This window comes from Lytechinus pictus, chromosome 11 (genome assembly GCF_037042905.1).
Source record: "Lytechinus pictus isolate F3 Inbred chromosome 11, Lp3.0, whole genome shotgun sequence".
In the NCBI taxonomy this organism is placed as follows: domain Eukaryota; kingdom Metazoa; phylum Echinodermata; class Echinoidea; order Temnopleuroida; family Toxopneustidae; genus Lytechinus; species Lytechinus pictus.
Window position 1 is genome coordinate 12,619,356 of NC_087255.1, and position 21,947 is coordinate 12,641,302.

A 21,947-nucleotide genomic window follows, 5' to 3' on the forward strand; every position below is an offset into this window, starting at 1 on the left:
CGCGAGCATGACTCTGAACCGGAAGTGGTGATGATGACCCGACGGAGTGAAAATTATCTCGTCTCGCGCATTATGAGATTTTTGTTCCTATTTGGGGTAGCGAGAATTGTCTTCTGTCCATGAAACAAACACTAAATTCTAAATAATTATGGAATTGTAGGTTAGAAAATAGAAGGTCGATGCATTAGAGAAACTTTTTAAGATATACCTGTTCCATTGCATTGTAACACATCAAAGCCGTAAAGCAAATATGAATATTTGGAGCAAAGGTTGTACTTGTTTTGACACATGTGATGGTATTCTTGCATCGATACAGACAACTGCAAATCATTCTTCATTCAAGTTAGTGACACGAAAAGGTAGATAATACCAACCATGGTACGTGTATACCCTCATGGATGTGTTGATCAATAAGCTTAACTTGGTATACAGCTTCCTGAGGAACAAACGCTTGGTGGTCATGATAAATCAGATATATCGTGATGTCTTATCTATTCTTTGATTATTGTTTGAGTTCTAGAAAATGTTTTTGGTGAAGAGCTGCTCTGAAAAGTGGATGACTTGTGATCAGTGTACTCACTCCTGTTGGATACCGCTTGTTAGAACATGAAGATCATTCTGTATAAATGGTGCCTAAAGTTGCTGGTAGTTTATGTGGAACACTGACATTTCTTTTGTGATCTTCTTATTACAGCCGACAATAAAGAATGATGTAGCAGCGACCAGAGCCATAGAGAAGACCTGGCTGAAACAGATCCTAAAGAGTGACATCAATGAATACATTATAAGACGGTATGATAACAACTGACATTTATGTCCTGCCCCCTTTCTGTTTCTCTTGATCCCTTCTAGATTATGATACCATGAAATATCTTAATAAAATATGTGTACACAATGTAGCAAATGAAAGGGAATTAAGCCTTTGGAACAAGTGTGCTTGTGTGGAAACAGAAATATCAAAGAATAAGATCAAAGAAAGTTTGAAAAAATTGGACAAATAATGAGAAAGTTATGAGCATTTGAATGTTGCGAACTTGCGATCACTAATGCTATGGAGATCCTCCTACTGGCAATGCGACAAAGATTTGTGATTTCACATGTGAACAACTTTTCCTTTGATGGACTATAAAACACCCGCAAAATGTCTCTTTTTGCTTGCTCTTATACAAACTCTTCATCCATAATATATTCTTTGAAAATCTACATTGCATGTCCTCTTATAGAAAGAAAACATAGTCTACTGATAGATGTGATATAAGAGGCAGATTAAGTGAAATATATTGAAAAGTAATGGGAAAGTTGATCACATGTGACATCACACATCTTTGTCGCATTGCCAATGGGAGGATCTACATTACAATAATGGCCTAAACTTCAAATGCTCGTAACTTTCTTATTATCTATTCAATTTTTCTCAAACTTTCGTGGATCTGTTTCTTTGATTTTTCTGTTTTTGCCCAAGCTATCTTGTTCCAGAGACTTTATTTTCTTTTAAGAAGTGCTTATACACAACAAATTACATCCCATTTCATGTTTATAAATGACTTTGTGTTGTACGGATTAGCAGGGGATCATTCACTTTAAATTCATACTGTGCTCAATACAATGTTCCTTAGCACTGTACTCTATTACCCAGCTTTAGCTTGGCTACCCTGATTTTAGCACCAAGGCATTGAAGGAATTCCATCCTACCGGGAGCCCATTTAGTACACCTGGGCCTCGTCTTACAAAGAGTTGCGATTTATCCAATCAATCGCAACTATGGAAAGCCAGCAAAGTCAACATATAAAATGCATCTTTATTTGAAAAAAATACTAGATATAAATTCCATAAATTCATTGATTTCTTGACAATTTGGTGTGATCTCCTTTGTTTGCAAAGGACATTTTGCAAATTTCCTGTAGAAAAAATTATGACACTGATGGATTTCTATAGAGTTACGATGGGGCCCTGGGGCCTGTTGGGTAATACTATTGACACAAAAAAAACTCTTGCAAACAAAATTATGCCATTGACACTTAACACATTGGAAAACTCTGGCAAGCCACCGTTTTTCTTTAAAGCAACAGGCCTCTGGGTGGAAGTGGGAAAATGTAAATAAATGTCTTGCCAAAGGACGTGAGTGAATTCTATGGGATTTGAACTCCAGACCTTGTGGTTCTTAGTTCTTAGTATCTATACACTTTTTCAATCTTTTCAATTACAGGTATGTTGCTACTACAAGTGGTGCTGTCTGGATATATCCGGGTACATTGATGCCTAAGACCTTTGACCCTGCTCGAAAACCATGGTGAGTTAGTCTTTCTACAAGGTTTCCAGTGATTTTGTCTGGATTAAAATGAGTAGTTTTATCTGAGATTTTCATTTGGTTGGATGTTTCAAAGGTGTAGGGTTGACCACTATGCTAAATCAAAACCAGAATCATAATTAAATAATTTGTGTATGATGATGAGTAGGTTTCTAAAAAGAATATTTAGAAAAATCTGTATGCAATTTTAGGAAATGATAGACAGGACTACTTTAAAACATAAAACTAAAGTAGTGAATTTGATAGATCATTATTTGTTAGATGTTTAATAGAATGAATGACTGATTGAATCTGATGCCCGAGGTAATAATATATCTGTAAAGCGCTTAGACATGTCGTTCAGATGTATTAAGCGCTTTATAAAAGCGGATTATTTTTATTATTATTAGATTATTTTTTAATTGACTTTGTCATTTGAAAAAGGTCTTTCAAATAAATGAGTATTATAAGCATGTACGTAATTTGTTGTAATTTCATCATTTTCATTATAGATTATCCTTTTCTCATGTATTCAACTGCAATATAAATCCTGTTCACTTTACTAGGTATAAGAGAGCCCTTGAGAACCCAGGTCGCATCACGCTATCCTCACCATACCTTGACAATGGGGGCGCTGGTTACATTGTCACACTCAGTCGAGTCATCTTCGAAGGAAGGTCAGTGATTGTGACACTGGATGATACCTTTGATCTGGATAGTAGTACAGTAGTTGAACTACATAATGACTAACATGTTCTTGAATGTTCTGAAATAAGATAATGTAGTTCTTTCAAGAAGCAGCATTGACCCAATAAAGACATTTGTCATTTAACTTTGAACTAATATAAATACATGTTCAAGGTAGAGATGAAAACTGTTCATGAATATTCATAATTGTGTGGCCAGAATACATGAAGTATAGTCAATGTATTTTCTTACGTTTGAATTTGTATAAGAGTATTATTAATGATGCAGATAATATGATATTAGTTGGAAGTTTTTTTGGTAGATAGATTAAGGATGTTAAACATTGAGTTAGAATACATACTTGACAGAGTGGTTTGGAAAACTTTTTATTCTCCATAATGTAGGGTGTAAGCATTGGTGAATTGATCCACTTCAAACATTTTACTCTTCTGCACTTGTTTCAAGACCAAGTTGATATTTTTTCCCCACAGGTCCAGCGGTTACCACACTGAGACTGATCATGTTGTAGCCGTCATGGGTATTGATATCACCTTGCCGTATTTCTATCAGCTTCTACTGGATACTTTACCTGTTTGTGAAGAGGAACATATCAGGTAATGATTGCAAGCACGTACTGTACAATGGTGACCAATTCATCTAACTATCTAGACTACAGATTATTATGTGTTCAAAATTAACCATGTATCATGAGATAGCCTGTATCCCCTGGTTAATTGTAGAAAGAAGTAATGCACATTATTTTCTCAATTTGGTACTACATGTAAAACATGGATTGTGAATCTGTTAATCTGTATTCTATTTTTTTAATCAATTAATTTACTTATTTGTTCATGACTTATTAATGTATTTATTTATTTTATTTATATATCTATATATTTATTCAGGGTTTTTTCTGTTTATTTCTTTACAATTTTTTCTCTGTTTATTTTTTGTGATTGTTGTAGTCTGTATTTTTGCATAAAACTATGTTGGAACACTAATTTCATTTATGATCTTAGTGATGATTTCATTTCCTTCTGTGGCTTTTCTGTATAATATTTCTCACATCTGTCATTTGATTTAATTCATTTGCATCTGCAGGGATGCCACTTTTCCGTATTTATACGGAATTCCGGCTTTTTTCCTGCTATCTGTCTTATTTCCGTATTTCCGACTTTTCCTGTTTTCTGTGTATTAAAAAAAACCGGAAAGTCCTCCTTTCTTTCCCCCTATTTCTTCCGATTGTGATGCATGTCGATCGACCGAGTGAGAGATATTTCCCCGAGATATTTGCTTTTATACAGTACATAAATTATAAACGCGCGCACTGCCTACTACGTTCATTGAGTTATGCTTTTATCAAGGCTTTCTGATTAGAATTATCGATATCCTGGCCAATCAATGCGAGCGACAAGTTCCAAACGCACGCACATAGACAAGCGCAAAGCAGCGGCACGAATCGCGGTATAATAGCGACTGGTAAATACGTCTGTACAGATGATGACGTCATCCAAGATGGCAACTTACGATGACCAACGAAGGAATCGAGGATGACTAAGTTTTGATCATCATTTGAAAGGAATTAGCGGTAACTGCGGTCCAAGGTACAATGTTTCTTAATTTTATATATTTTCTCGTAAGTTTGGATGTAATTATTTTTTTATAATGTGACATTTTATGTACCAAAAACGATCCGAAAATCGGGTTTCCGCCGAATGTTAATCTAACGTTACTGCTGCATGCTGATACGGAGCTCCTTGGGTTACGTATCAGCTAGCTCCGGCCCGCGCGTTTCCGTTTTACACCCTGGCGAAGGCATTTTCCGGAAAAATAGCCACAAAGCGACTAGTGAAGAGTCTACGTCTACGTTTGTTTACATAATCAGCTGGGCGCGCGATCCAAAAGTCCGCACCGAAGATATCCGCAGAACATACGTGCAAATGCAGCTGAGCAGACCAAAAGCTTCAGTCTCTGTATTTTGGTTGTTCCGCTGAACTATATACGTTGGCTTCATGATTTTTTTTACTTTATCGCACATGATCGTTTATATGAATGAAAACGAATAATAGCTAAAATGTTGAAAAATAAAACACATAATTACTTTTTTTCATATTATATCTATCCTTATATCTATCATATCTGTCTATCCACTATCTATGTTATAAATCAATCTATGGTACTACATGATATATCTATCTGTTAATTTGTCTATCTACTCTGTCTCTCTCATTCTCTATCTACCTATCTATCTGTCTATCTATCTATCCATCTAACATCTATCTCTCAAATTCTCTATCTATCCATCTGTCTCTCTTTTATTTCTCTCTATCCATCTGTTAATCTACTCATGTGCAATATCAACACTGCTTCGACTTCCTTCGGGAGTCTATTTCCTCAGCTCTACTTTTCCCTTTTTTGTGCTCGATTTGATTCAATTACTACTTTATTTACTTGTTACCATTGTTAAATGTCTTGTATTGCATAATGAGTTTTTTTCTTCTGAAGGTTGCCTCCTATTCTCTTTCAAATTCCACCTCTTGCTTTCCCTTATTTTTGTCTTATCCCAATTTCTTTCCCTTTTCTCATCTTTTTCTTCTTAATCTTTCATTCCGCTTTTTTCTTCTTTGGTGACACTTTACTTTTAGCCTTTTGTAATTATTTATGATACATTTCTTTTTTATCTGTATGAATTTGTATTGTATTTGATATTTATTTATAATGTTTACTTTATATTTTGTTATGATTCTATTTGTATGTAAACATTCACTTATTTCAGTCTTTGACTGCTTGTGATTGTATTTTGATAGTTTTTATTGCAATAAAATCCAATACACATATATATATATATATATATATATATATCAAATTCTCTCTATCTATCCATCTGTCTGTCTTTTTCTCTCTCTCTGTTTCTCTCTATCCGTCTATCTATCTCTCGAATTCTCTCTATCCATCTGTCTGTCTGTCTCTCAAATTCTCTCTCCCTATCTATCTATCCATCTGTCTGTCTTTTTCTCTCTATCCGTCTATGTATCCATCTCTCAAATTATATATCTATCTATCTATGTATTAACTACAGTATCTATCTATTAATCTTCTCTTTCTCTCTCTCTCTATCTATCAATCTGTCTTTCTCTAGTTCTCTCTCTCTCTCTATCAATCTATCTATCTATCTTCTATCTATCTATCTATATGTAACTGCAGTATCTATCGATCTGTTAATTTGTCGCTCTTCTCTGTCTCTCTCATTCTTTATCTATCTAACATCTATCTATCTCTCAAATTCTCTCTCTCTCTCTCCCCCTCTCTCTATCTATCTATCCATCTTTCTGTCTTTCTCTCTCTATCTATCTTCTATCTATTTATTAAAGGAGAATGAAACTCTTGGAGCAAGTTAGCTTTTGTGAAAGCAGAAAAATCAAAGAATAAGATCAACAAAAGTTTGAGTAAAATAGGACTAGCAATAGAAGAGTTATGAGCATTTGAATGTCGAGATCACTAATGCTATGGAGATCCTCCCATTGGCAATGCGACCAAGATCTGTGATGTCACACACGTACAACTCTCCCATTTGGACACTGAAAATATACCCCAAAACATCTCTTTTTGCTCATTCTAATCATATGACAAACGATTCATCAATGATATAATGTTGTGAAACCTCTGTACTTGTCATCTCATAAAGAGAACACCTCACCTTGTGATAGACTCTATAAAAGTGAGAATATAAGTGAAATAAGTACTAAAGTAATGAGGGAGTTGTACGTGTGTGATATCACAGATCTTGGTCGCATTGCCGTTGGGAGGATCTACATGGCACTAGTGATCTCAATATTCAAATGCTCATAACTTTCTTATTATTCATTCAATCTTCCTCAAACTTTCAACAATATGTTTCTTTGATTTTTCTCTTTGATATGGATTCAGCTGGTTTCAAGGGTTTCATTCTCCTTTAATCTATCTCTATCTATCTATGTAACTACAGTATCTATCTATCTGTTATTCTTCTCTGTCTCTCTCATTCTTTATCTATCTAACATCTATATATCTCTCTCTATCTCTCTCCCTCTATCTATCTGTCTATCTATCTATCCATCTGTCTTGTTTTCTCTCTTTCTCTTTTTCCGTCCATATATATCTATCTATCTATAACATCTCTCCCTCTCTCAAGTTCTCTCCCCCATCTATCTATCTATCTTTTATCTATGTATCTATCTATGTAACTACAGTATCTATCTATCTGTTAATTTATCTATCTTCTCTGTCTCTCTCATTCTTTATCTATCTATCTATCTATATAACATGAACCTATCTCTCAAATTCTCTATCTCTCTCTCCCCCCTCTATCTATCTATTCATCTGGCTGTCTTTCTCTATTTCTCTATTTCTCTCTATCTTCTATCTATCAATTTATCTAGCTATCTATGTAACTACAGTTTCTATTTATCTGTTAATTTGTCTATCTTCTCTGTCTCTCTCATTCTTTATCTATCTATCTAACATATATCTATCTCTCAGATTCTCTATCTCTCTCTCTCTCTTTCTCTCTCTATCTATCCATCTGTCTGTCTTTTTTTCTCTCTCTCTATTTTTCTTTATCCGTCCATATATCTATCTATCTATCTATAACATCTCTCCATCTCTCAAGTTCTCTCCCCCATCTATCTATCTATCTATCTATCTATCCATCTCTCTGTCTTTTTCTCTCTCTCTCTCTACTTCTATCTATCTATTTATCTATCTATCTATCTATCTATCTATCTATGTCTCTATCTATTTATCAGTCTTCTATATCTATCTTTCGGCATCTAAGTGTATCAATCCATCAAACTTCAATTTTCTTTCTATTATATGTATCTGTTTATTTTTATTTTGTCTGTCATTCTATTCATTTAGTTAATAATTTATATTTAGAAAAAAAACTTTTTCATAACTATTCATAAAAAAAACGTAACTGCAAAAGCATGTTCGGATTTCACCCATATGACTGCTCTCTGTACATGAAGTGCCGAGGAACTCTATGCTCTGATCAGTAACTGTCCAGATTGCATGCGGTGGTGTGGGACTCGGCTGTGTCGCACGCTGCAACCAGCGACGTGTATAGACTCTTCACTAGTCGCTTTGTGGCTATTTTTGCGGAAAATGCCTTCGCCAGGGTGTAAAACGGAAACGCGCCTCCGGCCCGCTTTGCGTGCCGGAGCTCCCTGGGTTAGCTGATACGTTGTCTTTATTGTACGGGCCAACAACTCTTCAGTCTATGTATTGGTGAGTGGAGCCAACGCGGTTCAGCTGAACAACCAAAATACAGAGACTGAAGCTTTTGGTCTAGCGTTCTATGAGAAACATACAACTAACTACCGTCAGTTTTTCAAACCTAATTGACTTCAAAGTCATCGATCACAACAAGGTAAGAAACCACTTGGTCCTCCCCCCCTCCCCTAAATTTGAGGTGGGGGCGGACCCCCCCCCCCTATTTTTTTTTTTTTTTTTTTTTTTTTTTGCTTGTCCAATTTTTTACCTGTGAGTGTGACATGTGTCCATCCCAAAATTAAAGGTGGACCCCCCCCTAAAAAAAAAATTCTTGGACACTATCCCGGCCCGCGATAAGTTTCAGTATTTTTGGAGGACACCTAGTGGCATCCCTGCATCTGAGATAACTTGAAAACATTCTAAAAAAATGTCTTTTGAAAGATGTTTGTATAAGATTTAAATCTGAAATCAAAATACTTGAAAGTGTGAGCAATGCATTTCATCCTATTTTCTGAATTAAAATTAAATGTATTATTTGTTTTATTTTCAGATGTTTTGTGATGGATGAAAGGGGATACCTAGTTGCCCATCCTTACTTCGTTGAACCTCTAGGAAGAGGGCCTATGGAGAAACAACACATAACACATCAGGTAGGAATGGTTGGATGGAAACTGAAATTAAAGGAAATTCAAACCGGCAGGCTTGCATAGCAACACCAAAGTCCTCAATTAATCAAATCTGGCCAGGCTGGTAACCCATAATGCAACATTCTCATCAATGTAATATTGAATCTTGATAATTTTCTCAATCTTAAAGGGGGAGTGAACTGTGTGTGGTCTCTCATTGACTGTGTGTTATAAATACATAGTCTTAAAATATACATAATCAGATATCTACTATTACTACAGAGAATAAATTGACCTATAATTGTATTTGTATAGAGAAACAAAAATGTTTTTAAAGGAAAAGAAATTGTTTTGCTACTTGGTAACATAATTATTGCGGTATAAAAATATTGATTTGTTAATTCGCATGTTATCATTCAAGTGGGTCTATATTACTAGACTACACTAGCATTATGAGTCAGGAAACTGGCCAGGTATGAGTAGTTGAGGACTCGAGATGGCGCTATTGGTTTGTATCTGCTTTAATAATTTGATATACAATCGCCTGGTGTGGTTATGCCATTCATTTCAGGCAGCAAATGCATGAAAGTTGAAAGTATACTTCAATTTATTAGAGTCTTTTCCTTGGAATTCTTGGTATTGACATCAGGAACATGTTTATTTTGTTTTATGCATTAAGGAGGAAAAACATTGGGGCAATTCCATAAAATATGTACGTCCGACCCCCTATATGTGGGACCTTCATGCATGACATTTTTCTGTCTCCGATTTCTAGTTATTTTGACAGTCTGTAATGTTTTCAAATGACCAATACTTGGTCAGGTTATGAAGTGAAGTAAAACTTGAGAAAATTGGGGGTCGGATGTACAAAAGGTTGATCATTTTAGGGAATTGCCAATTTATATCTTTCTTTGAAGTCCAAATTTAGAAATATAATGATTCCTGACCCTCCAGTCCTCATTTTTCCTCACCCAAACAGGAGATCCTGATATCCAACGATGTCCTCTACCACACCGACTTTGTCCAGAAGCTACGTTGCAACCGCTTCGGCAACCGCACCGTCCAGCGCTACTACTCCTTCAACACCAGCTACCAGGACGGTGTGGTGGCCAATAAGTTCCACTCGGAGCATTGCATCCAGTATAAGATGACCCCTATACCGTTCAGCAACACCTTTGTGGGTGTGGTCAACGAGACATGTGACTTTGTGACTGCGTTCTGCCCTTGTAGCATGGTGAGAATATATTTTAGCTGTCATTTAGTCCCTGAAATCAAATGTATTATTCAATCATTCAGTTAAAGTCATTTTGATGTAATAATGATATTAGCTGTATGTATAAAGCATTTTTTCCAGAGGATATTTTATTGTGTAAAATCTGTAGCTAGGCTTTTAAGGAACATTCGGTCTGAATTGGGAGATGAGCTGATTATTATATTCACCAAGGTGGTAATATGTGCCACCCTGCAAAAATATCAGAAATAGATAGATATATAGATAGCTTTAATTCCATTCTGTGTTATTTCATAAATGATCAATTAAGTAGAATTGTTTTACTACTATCTTAATTTTTCAGTGATTTTTTACTGACATATTTCTTCATGAAATGCTATACCCACGTATTTACTCCTGTGCTATCATATGAGTATTTATACGTTTTAGAAATTGAAAGCCAAAACAAAGCACATGGAGAGCAAGTAATGATTGTAAATGAATATTGATCCTTTTCCATTTCCCTTTAAAAAAATAATTATATTTCTCTGTCAATTCATTACAATCATAACACTTGGTATGTTGCTTAACGTATGCTTATAGTATGATTTATTATTATTTTATTTCAGACTGATAGGCTTTGTCTAAACTGTCATCGAATGGAGCAAGAGGAATGTGAATGCCCGTGCGAATGTGCACTCGGTTTGGATGCGTGCACAGGAGATATACTGAACAAAGAAGATGATAGGTAAGATGGTCTACATGCTTTCACTTTGGTAGTACTAATAATGATGACAGTGATCAAATAAGTGCTTTTGCTTTTGCCCTTGTTGCTCGACTACTCTGCAGAAAAATGTATCAGTTGAAATATTGGGCAGCTGCATAGATATCACAGATATTGAGTTTACTTAACACCCCTCAGACTCGGTTGGTAAAGGGAAGTGTTTCTAAAACGATTTAATGAAATGAATTATAATTAGGTTCTAACAGTTTGGGTGAAAATCAAGAAAGTCATTTAAAAATACTAACCTTTCATTCAATAATTACTCTTTTCTTATTCTTTGTTTTTTCAGTAACCCAAGTTGCCCAGGAATGGAAGAGAATTCAGGATTACCAGAGCTAGATGAAGACATGACCAAAGACCTTCCTCAGTGCTTGGACTTCCAGTGTGGCCTGAGAACTACCTTAGGGTAAGTTGGTTTTCTCATCATGAATGCATCCCTTGAAAACTAAGACTGTCATTTGAAGTCATTTTCAGGTATTTCGGCTTTCGAAATCACCGTGATCTCTTGAGGACTATTCCTCAAGATAGGATTTCTCCCCAGAGCATGGGGTGTCTTGAGAACAGCTACATGTACTATGACATCAAACTCTTTCCTGAATGAAAAGTTCACTTGTCCCAGGAGGAGTTGTCCTCGGAGAGTTGTGCATGAATCGGTTCACGTTTTACAAATAGGATCATTGATTTTTTTATTTTTTTTATTCGTTGTTTATAACAGACATTAATATGCAGTAGAGAAGCGAAAATGGTACAATAGGTATTCTTTTGTGGACATGAATTTGCTCCTGAAAAGGACCACCCGGACTTGACGTTTCAATATGTATATTCTATTCATCTTCAGGAGAAGACTGATGTAATAATAATAATACCAACATGCTTATATAGTGCATATCACTGCCAAATGCGTCCCGATGCGCTTCATTGGATATTATTACCCTGGCTTTAGCCCCGCAGCCATTTACAGCGCGGTGTTACAGCCGAAGGAAATTATGCCATGGCTGGGATTCGAACCCACGACCCTCTGTTTCAAAGTCCATGTATGCCTAAATTTGTTTGTAGTTAAGTAGATTACGTTTTCACTTCTTTGTGTTCAGGTAGAAAAAATGAAGAAAAAATAAGGCAGATCTTAACACTATCGGTCTTTACCAGGAACAAAGTTTCCTTCATGAAGTCTATATTATCTTTTTTGTTTGTTTTGATTGATTGCAGGACATGCCGTGGAGTGTTAGATTGTGAATGGTGTGAGTACAGTCAAGATGGGAGTTCACTTCTCAAAGATCCATACTGCGCTACTCAAAGAGAGTGTTTCGGTGGAGTGCTAGGTGCTCCTACACCGTATGGTGATCAGATTGGTAAGTGTTGGTCTAGGAGTACAATACGGTGGCGTAACAAATAAAGAAAAGAAGCAAGTTCATTCCAGTTAAAGTCCATTGTATTTAATCAAATAAATAACATCTCTCTAAATCGTTGATATATCAGTGTTCAGTTGAATATCGGAAATAAAGCTTGAGAAGATATATCTTTTTAAGAAGGAGGCTTGGCGAGCCATGGATTTAAAACTAGAAAGCGCACATAAAATAGTCGCCCACTTAGGAAAAGACAACATCCCCTTTAACATTAACCAATGAGCGTAATTTAGATCCAAGAAAAAGAGGCGGAGCTAAGGACCCCGAAAGAATGTTGTAGAGCCCTGGTGAATTGCAGATGCATAGTTCAGGACATTCAGGTGTACATTGCCATAAGTGTATTTTGGTGGAGTGTTAGGTGTTTGTTGTAAATTAATCTTGTGGAATTCTAGCCACCACTGTGATTTTGATTTGATCTCGAATCCAGTGGTTGCACGTCGTTCCTACACCTTCGAGACCAACGCCAATGCCCACGTGGGTCCCGTCGCCGGAGCCCTCCTAGCCGTCATCCTCTCCTTGGCCCTTGTCATCTACATTTACCGGCATCACGTTCACAATCAGGAGAGAAGGAGACGTGAGATGGCCCAGCAAGGATCCGATACCTCCGTCAGGATGACTCAGGGGGATGGAGATGGAGCTGATGGGGTGGAGCCGGATGCAGGAGCTGGAGGGAGCAATTCACCTGATAATCAGCCTCCTCCAGGAGCATGTGAGTTGCCATTCCATTCTACCTCTGGTTTTTATTTGATAAACCAAAGATTATTGCCAATATAAGCAATATTTGTGTCATGAGTTTCCTAATCTTAATGGTTGTCCAGACAGATTTGGAAGTGTTTCATTCGATTGATAGTTATGAGGATTAGTCCTTGAGGATCCCTGTTTGGAACTCAATTTTCCATGTTTTTTTTTTTTTTAGATGGAATGAATTGATGTCTATGTGTGACATCAAAATCTACCTAGGCACTTATCAGAGGAAGAAGTATTAATAATGGAAACGTTAAAGAAGTGCTATTAACAAATTATTAAGCATCTTGTTTTAAAAGTTTCATTCAGATCTCTCCAGGAAAGAGTTAGTGCCATGAAAAAATTATGCAAAACAAATCAATTGATATCATTATTTTTACCCAATTTTCAGATGGCCAGGGTAATATCATACTTGCTGCCTTGCATCACCCAAGCCCGTACCATCAGCGGATACGCCATGGCATCCGTATCTGGCGCCGACAAGGTCAAGCACCAAGTGAAAGTGACCACGGGTACAGCACCATGACGCCGCACGAGGACAGTGAATACCAGTACGTGGAACCGGATCCCGTGGTGGCATCGCCGGAAAGAAACATTGTGGATCCTCCTCCGGGAATGTTGCACGTGGATAGGTCGTCCGAACTTCCCAGTGTCACTTGTAGAACTGCGCTTCTAGAGCGGGATTGCAGCCCGCCCTCCTGTGACAACCCCCTGTCGCAATCAATAGTGCCAAAGATCGAACCTCCCCCTCAAACAGTATTACCGCGGAGATCTCATCACATGCGCACGAGAGCACAGGTCCATTCTGTCGATACGACCTGTTAGCGGTGACTCCGAAAGCATCGACTTCTTGAAGACTTGTAAAATCTAGAAGAGTATAAGCGTTATTGTATATTTATCTTGTATTTTGTAAATACAAACCCACCCCGTGTGAGGAGGAGGAGGTGATTGCCAAAGTATTATCTCGTGAGAGACTTGGATGGATCATATTGACTGGATTAGACCATTGTTGGATCATTGTTATAGCGTCGTAGCTTGCTGACATAGCATCATCTGTTGTTACGGCTCGAGAAGCAGCAGTGTGTTGACAATTTCGACAGTGACTTCAGTAGCATTGACGTGAATCCTGAAAGTTTATAAATAATAGGAATTGTGGAGTTTATATTTATGCAGTCATACCGGTGCTTGCTAGACCTACGTAATTTTAGTATGCAGCATGGGCGAAATCAACAGGACATTGTGACTTGATGCTTTTAGGATTGTCTGTCATTTGTTTGATGCCATGTTTTTTTCTATTTCTGCCATACAAATGCTTTGTTTCATCATTTTTGTTATTGTCATTGCCATTTTCATCATCGTCATCCTCGCCATTGTCATAATCATCAACATCATCATTGTCATCAACATCGTCATCAACATCAAATTCATCATGGTCATCATCATCACTATCATCGTCATCAACATCATCAACATCGTCATCAACATCGTCAACATCATCATCATTGTCATCATAATCATGGACATCATCATTGCCATTGACATCACCATTGTCTAATTGGGATTTCCTTTGAAAGTATCTTGATGCTCTTGTTTGTAGACCACCTTGCAAATTGGAAATAACCTACAACCAAAGTAGATTGTAGAATTTAGAATCCTTTTTAAAAATAATACTTTGATTAAACTAGAGGCAACATCAATTTGAAAATCATGTTACTTCATATTAATGTATTCATTCATATTTCTTAATTCAGCCATGAAATCGTATCAAAATATTTAATGATTTTTTTTTTCAATTCTAATTTATACCGTACGTTTGGGATGTTGGTGATTGGTGGATGTGTTCCAAGCTTGGGTAAATTTGGAATGAGATATGGCCAAATAACATCCACCTTGCAGTATATAACAGATGAACTATGAAAGAACGTTTGAAATTTAGGTTTAGCCTCAGCGTTTCCTTTAATAATTTACTGACCAAATGATCCATCTCATTTCATAATAGCCATGTAATAACAGTGTACGTGTAGATAGTTGCCAAAAAGGACCAAATCTTTTATTCATCATTTTTTTTTATATCTTCAAATTGCCAACTGTGAATTGCAAAAGGGAAGGAGATGCACATATAATAATAAAAGGAAATTAAGTGGGGTGTGTCAGGTACTCGAGTGCATGAATTCCTGCCATTAGAATACTACCGTGTCAAACCTCACAAGCATAATCTATTTGATCATAAACCTAATGGAATTTGGTTAAGATATTCATTGGTTCCAGCCAATTGGCTTGTATTTATTGAAAGAACTTATGAATTAGATTGCTTATTATCAATAAAAGGCGTAGGATCGTTTTTTAACCGGTTTGATCTATATTGTTTTTAGTGGGGAGAAAGAAATTATCCAGGCTTCCAAAAGCAAATAATTAGTGAGGTGATAAGAACTTGTATCTCATTGAAATAAAAGAAGTTAGTGTTTGTTCTTGAATAGGCAATATGTCAGGCAATGTCATGTTATTGGCAAAAATCCTGGCTGTCTAGATCCAAGAGAAAGCCATTTTGCCACGCTTTAGGGGAGACGATGTCGTTTATTGTACGAGTGTTAGAACAACCATACTTTTTCACTCTCCTAAAAAGAAGAATTATTTCGAGATACAAGATCTTATTACCTCAGTTTCCAGACTGCTTGATACGTTCTCAAAACTGTTCACAAAGATCAGGGTCCCGTAACACAAAGGTTGGCGATTGATCGTACGCTTGATTTTTACGATTGATTGATTGTACATTGTTGCTAAAATCAATCGTAGAAAAATTGTTCTACGATCATTGCTAAGTTTTGTGTTACGGGCCCCAGCACAGCCCAGTTACTTGGTTTTCTTGTAATGAAATATATTTTTAAGTCGAAACTTGTTCAGTGCTCATAATAACAGATAATTTGAAATATGTAATCTCATGTATCTCCATTCTTCCATATTGCTATGCATTTTTTGTTTGCAATATTTGTTTTCACTCACTCTCAAAATAGTCATCAAACCTGCCAAAATAAGCAGTTATTCTTTTTTGCTATTTTTGTACAGTTTATTTAATACATGTCTATATTTTGTATATTTTTTTTGTCTTTGGTCATTTTGAAAATCGCATGCTGTTGAGCAGTACGGTGATTTTTCAGTCGCTCCATGTACTATCTACCTAATACAATGCTATGTACGTGCTAGATCATAGAAACTTATTTTGCCAAATTTGTGTCATGTTTTTGTATGTTAAATTATGGTTGTACATAATATTTGTATAAAAAAAAGGGAGATAGAAAATAGAAATTTCTCATAGTTATGTAATCCCACCGTGAGATGAGTAGTAAAGTTTGTAATTCTATTGATTATACTTTGCCAAATACTTGTACTGTTTATGGAATGTAACCAACATTGACATGTGATAAATACAAACTCATCCTAACAAAGAAATATAAACTGGGTTCCAAAAGAAACTTATCGAACTTCACAAGCGCACTACACAAATTCCACTGAGTCAAAATGAACAAAATTTTTACACAGGCTAGCTTCAATAATCTTTACTAAGCCCATGTCTATAATCAAGAGATTGGTTTAATAACAGGCTGTAGCCCCTCAAATCAATTGGTTCCGGAATCCAAAGTCACAAAATGGCAAAAGAAAGACCAATGAAAATGAGATGGGATTAAACCGAATGGTCATTCTTTGCTTGACTGCTATTCATGCAATATGCTACCCCAAAAGGTGGGTTTAAAATGTTAATTTTAACTTTGTGTAACTTCTTAGTTATTGAGGTAATCAATTAAACATGCTGATGGTCATACTGTGAACTTTCATAAACTGGTAATTTTGATAATTTTCTTTTGGAACCCAATTTAGTTATGAACTGCACTGTTAAATATCTTTACATTGATTTTGCTCTCTCTTCATGTACCCAGTCAAGATTTGTCCTTGCTTCAGTATTTTGTCGCCATGATGATTCTACATCTAACAAAAAATTCCAGTAAAACAACTAGTCCAGTTAAAATATGAAAAATAGTGGGTAAACCCAAAACAAATTCCAACAGAAACAATTTTTTCGGCATTGATCTATTAAAGTTTCTGAAAAAAATTGTGTTGCAATTTGTTTTGGGTTATTTCATATTTTTACTGGACTTATAGAGGGCTCATACAATACCTGGAAAGCCCAAAGTCTTTGTAAAGATAGTTAGAAACCTTTGGTAGTATAAATTGAACAAATTGTAAAAATATGAATGTAGTCCCATGTACCCAACTTGATGATGTTACTAAAAACAGTTATTTCAATCTCTCTCTTAAACCTGAACATTTGTATTATTAATGCAAGAATTCTAAAATGTGGTTTTGTATTGAAAAAAAAAACGAAATAGAAAATGTCCAGCTTACTACCTTGAATTGAAACTAATTGTACTCTTTTTGAAAGAAATATACTTCTGCCATATTTTTCATTAAAAAATCCTGTATTCAAAATATCCAAGTGCTTGATGCTAGGCAGAATAGTCGGTCTCAATGTTCTGAGATTTTTAAAAATTGTATTTTACTCTCCAAGACAGTACTACTTTTGTCCAATTTCACAGAACTACAATTGAAATTAGTTACTAATTTGTTGCATCAATTGTATTTTAATGAAATGTTCCACATTCTGTTGTAATAGTGTGTATTCTTACTCATTTTGGAACAATTTGGCACATTGACCCGACTAATATTCTTATTCATTTTGATGATTTCTTGTTGAATTTGTTAAATCAAATGAAATTTAATTTGACGTTGATGAACAAAAAAATGATTTTATGAGAAATTCATGTTCTTTCATTGTTAATTTGAAATATCTTTTAGTGCCAACAAGTACCAATCAAAATGAAGAGTTTTGTAGATTTGTGTGAGAAATTTCTCGCAGAATATAAACAGGATAGTTCGAAATATGTAAGAATCATCGGCAGTAAATGAGGTAGATAATTCAGAAAGGAAAGAAATAATCCACTAGGAGGTTCTCATATCACATTGAATGGATTTGTATTTTGATATATGAGATCTTAGCACAATTAAACTAAACAGTAAACAAAGAAGGTTTTTAATGTTATGGTACCTTAGAATAATTCTGGTTAATCTCAATGAATATGCATGGATTCAATAAAAACTGTTACAAGCCACTGAAATCCTAGTATCTGATTGGTTGAAAGCAAGAATATCAGTAAAGAAGTAATCGCTTGCAAAGTATTTCATTAAACTCTCGCCAAATGGCACAAGGAAAAATATAATCTCATCACACCCAGTTATAACAGCTGAAAGCAACATTGATTTTATTGAAGATTTGAAGTTGTGTTTTATGGACACTCTAATTATGGTATTCATACCATGTATGCCTGAATCCTTCCATATATCCTCTCTAAAAACCCTCTCACAGTCAATCAAAAATAGGCTTTCAGTGGCTTACTATAATTCATAAACCATATTACTGATAACGAGTTTTGTGAAGCTTGACCCATGCCTGTGATCAGTGTAACGAGATCTTGGTTCCAGATGGAAGGTGTTCATATTTTGTTTGCATTCAATCGGTCCTTGGGGTGTGTAGATGCCTGATATTGGTCTACGCCTACCATTAGATTTAGAGTGACATTAACTGTCAGTTCATATTATTGTATACAAGAATAATGAATAAATGCAACGGCTATTTCATGATTGGATGAGATGTTCTTAAGTGTCTTGCTTCAATGGCAGTGATGCTGTATCAAAGTTTGATTCCCGGCGCATACTAGTCTGCTGTGCAAACTCTTCACTGGAGTTAAGGGTCTGAATGTGCAGCCTACTCATGCCTTGTGTACTGAAGGCCCTCTCGTCTGTATTGGAACAGCAAGTTTTGTATGTGCTAGTCTTTGCGTGGAGGCACACTTGTTGATCAAAGTTCCAATCAGGGTCTGTGCCTGCAGACTAGCGCATACTACATGATACGTTGCTACACAATTTTCAAAGAATTTGTGAGCATTCTGATCTAAAGCAATTTTACTTCTAGGCACTTACAAATTTAATGCAGAATGCAATTCGTTAGAAAATTGCTTTGTATCGGAACGTGTTGTGCGGAGGGCTTAAGCGGTTATGTTGTATGTGAGAATTCTGTTACCCATTCACCATACACACATTACGTGCTCTCTGAAATAGAAAAATTTGGGGAAAATGCTTCATATACATTTCACACAAAAACATTCAACATGATTCAATTCCAGGCAAGCTCATTACTGTATAAACAACACATATTGCTGCAAAAGGGATTTACAGGTAAAAGGGAACTTCAGAAAGTTTCAAAGCAAAACATGTCAAAATGTATAGTATTTAATATTCAAGCAGCTCTTGCTGAATTTATCAGACACATTTAACAGTCATTAAAAATTAATTGAACAGATGTAAAAAAAAAAGCACTCATTCTGAAGGTAAGAAACAACATTACATGTCGTGTCCGTAATGCTCATTTTTCCTGGAACTATCCAATGAAATTTTGTAAAATTAATTATGTATGCATTGAATGTTAAGTATGTCTGATAAAATCAACAAGAAATGCGTGAATAATGTAGGTTTATAAGTGTGCTTTGAAACTGTTTGAAATTAAATGTCCACTTCATGGAATCGCCATAGGCAGAGAAAAAGGTGGATCCAAAAGCAAAGACTGACATAAGATATAACATAGTATTCTCTATCAATTCCAGGGCCATTTTACTGTTCCCATTGGCCTTGTAGTAGACATGCCTTGATCTCAGCCTTTTTTCTGCCAATTGATCAACGCAGTGCTGGTCATATTTATCCAACAACTCCAGGGGCTCATTTCATAAAGGAATTACAACTATTGTAACTTTGCCATTATGGCAACTACCATGGTAACCTGGATTATGATTGGCTGCTGAGCCCTGTTACCATGGTAGTTGCCATTATGGCAAAGTTACAACAGTTGCAAGTCCTTTATGAAACGGGCCCCAGAGCCATTTTAATGGCCCCACTGGTCTTGTAGATGACGTTCCTAGATGCGAGCCTCTTTCCTCATCAAGAACATCGACATGACTTTGTTCATGTAAAACAGTAGGTCTGCATAACGCCAGAGCCATTTTATCAGTGCTGCCATTACCCTTATCGATACAGTAAAATTTTACTGAGATTTGAGCCAGTTTCCTCATCAAGACAAAGCATGACCTCGCTCATATAACACAGCAAGTCTCTAGTAATTTTAGGGCCATGTCAAGGCTGCCATTAGCCTTGCAGATTACCAAGATTTGTGCCTTTCCTCTTCAAGACAACATTATCTCGCTCATATAACAGAGTAAGTCTCTAGTAACTCCAGAGCCATTCCAGTGCTGCAATTAGCAATGTAGATGACGTCCCTTTCCTGTTCCAGATGATCAACATAATCTAGCTCATACATCACAGAGCAATTTCATCGCTGCCATTATCTTTGTCAGTCAGGTAAAACTCTACTGAGATTTGAGCCTTTTTCCTCATAGAGACAAAAACATGACCTCGCTCATCATATAACACAGTAAGTCTCTATCAATTCCATGGCCATTTTATTGTTCCCATTGGTCTTGTGGATGACGTCCCTAGATTCTGAGCCTTTTTCCTCATAAAGAACATCGACATGACCTTGCTCATGTAACACAGTAGATCTGCAGTAACTTCAGAGCCATTATAGCGCTGCCATCATCCTTGTTGATAGGGTCAATCTCTGAGATCTGAGCCTATTTCCTCTTCAAGAAACTTGCTCATATAACACAGTAAGTCTCAAGTAGTTCCAGGGCCATTTCAGTGTTCCCATTGGCCCGGTAGATAAGGGAAAGGTTAAAGGCTATCTGAGGTCGAAGATCATATCTATCATCGTAAGGAATGATGGGAGGCAGACCAAGAGCCTTGTGGTAGTAGTGCACTGCAAGGTGATCGATAGCTGAAACAAAATCAAACATGAAGAATGATTAAATACTTAGGATAACTATAAGAGTGCTTGACAGATAAACTTCAAACTTGACTTGCATGTATAGGTGTGCCAATGAAGAAGAGCAAACATCAATGAGCTGATTGAAAATATGAAAACAATAGCTCTTCTTAAGGAGCAAACTTACAAACATACGGTAGGCAATGCTATAAAATATATAAAAATAATAATAATGCAACTTATAAAGCGCCAAATCCACTCTGTAGAGTGCTCAAGGCGCATAAAGAGCTAAGAGTTCAATAAAAGAGTTTTGAGAAGATTTTTAAAAGTCTCGACTGAGGTACATTTTTTGATGTCTTCAGGAAGGCTATTCCACAAAGTGGGGCATGCATAAGCAAATGATCTTTCCCCCCAAGTTTTTGAAACTTTTGGAATAACAAGGTAGCCAGAAGTGGATGAGCGCAAAGACCTACTTGGTCTGTAGTAATTGATAAAGGAAATACTGTATTGTGGTGCTGATCCATAAGCTATGAAAAGCACGCAACAAAATCTTATTGCATCCGAACCCCTTTATGTGGCACCTATCTAAGATAATTTCTCTAAATTTTGTACTCACATTATCATGGCTTGAGTATTTCATACAGTGAATGAAGAGTGGAGAAAAATAAGGGTCAGACGTACCGCAAGGTTGATGATTTCATGGAAATTGTCATATTAAGCAATTTGCAATTTATCATTATCAATAGAGGTGATTTTTCAAGTAGTCTTTTCTTAAACATACAGTTTGATTGTCATAATGTTGGATTCTTTTTTTTTTCCCCAATGCCAATTTCTTTTTAAACATGAATATTAATATTCTACGTTAGCATCACTATACTCACCAACTTGTTGTAGTGCTCTTCCGATATTGTAATTGGTTTCTTGTGTATCTCCCCTCAGCTTCTGGTATAACCGAAGGCATGCATACCCCTGAGTGAAAAATACATTATCACAGAAATAAATACAAGGTGTAGATTTACTACTCAAAGCTCTATG

At 36.1% G+C, this 21,947-nt stretch overlaps 2 protein-coding genes across 5 annotated transcripts in view; one reads left to right on the plus strand and one right to left on the minus strand.

Moving 5' to 3' along the window:
* The window catches only part of LOC129271782 (VWFA and cache domain-containing protein 1-like), a 43,085-nt gene extending 24,398 nt beyond the window's left edge, over positions 1-18,687 (plus strand). Inside the window, exons 17-27 of the mRNA XM_064106781.1 lie at positions 695-792; positions 2,207-2,290; positions 2,854-2,964; positions 3,466-3,588; positions 8,775-8,874; positions 9,830-10,084; positions 10,690-10,808; positions 11,134-11,250; positions 12,051-12,193; positions 12,675-12,956; positions 13,383-18,687. Coding sequence (XP_063962851.1) covers positions 695-792; positions 2,207-2,290; positions 2,854-2,964; positions 3,466-3,588; positions 8,775-8,874; positions 9,830-10,084; positions 10,690-10,808; positions 11,134-11,250; positions 12,051-12,193; positions 12,675-12,956; positions 13,383-13,816 — 1,866 coding nt within the window. The 3' untranslated portion in view covers positions 13,817-18,687. The remainder of the gene's footprint in view (positions 1-694; positions 793-2,206; positions 2,291-2,853; positions 2,965-3,465; positions 3,589-8,774; positions 8,875-9,829; positions 10,085-10,689; positions 10,809-11,133; positions 11,251-12,050; positions 12,194-12,674; positions 12,957-13,382) is intronic.
* A 723-nt stretch (positions 18,688-19,410) lies between these two features.
* LOC129270828 (general transcription factor 3C polypeptide 3-like) overlaps positions 19,411-21,947 on the minus strand; it is a 31,369-nt gene continuing 28,832 nt past the window's right edge. For 3 of the 4 annotated variants that reach the window (XM_064106782.1, XM_064106783.1, XM_064106784.1), the window contains exons 18-19: positions 21,794-21,881; positions 19,411-20,924 (exon numbers count right to left, since the gene is read on the minus strand). In XM_064106782.1, the coding sequence (XP_063962852.1) occupies positions 20,746-20,924; positions 21,794-21,881 (267 nt within the window). In that variant the 3' untranslated portion in view covers positions 19,411-20,745. The remainder of the gene's footprint in view (positions 20,925-21,793; positions 21,882-21,947) is intronic. The other variant, XR_010295130.1, reaches the window with a different exon arrangement.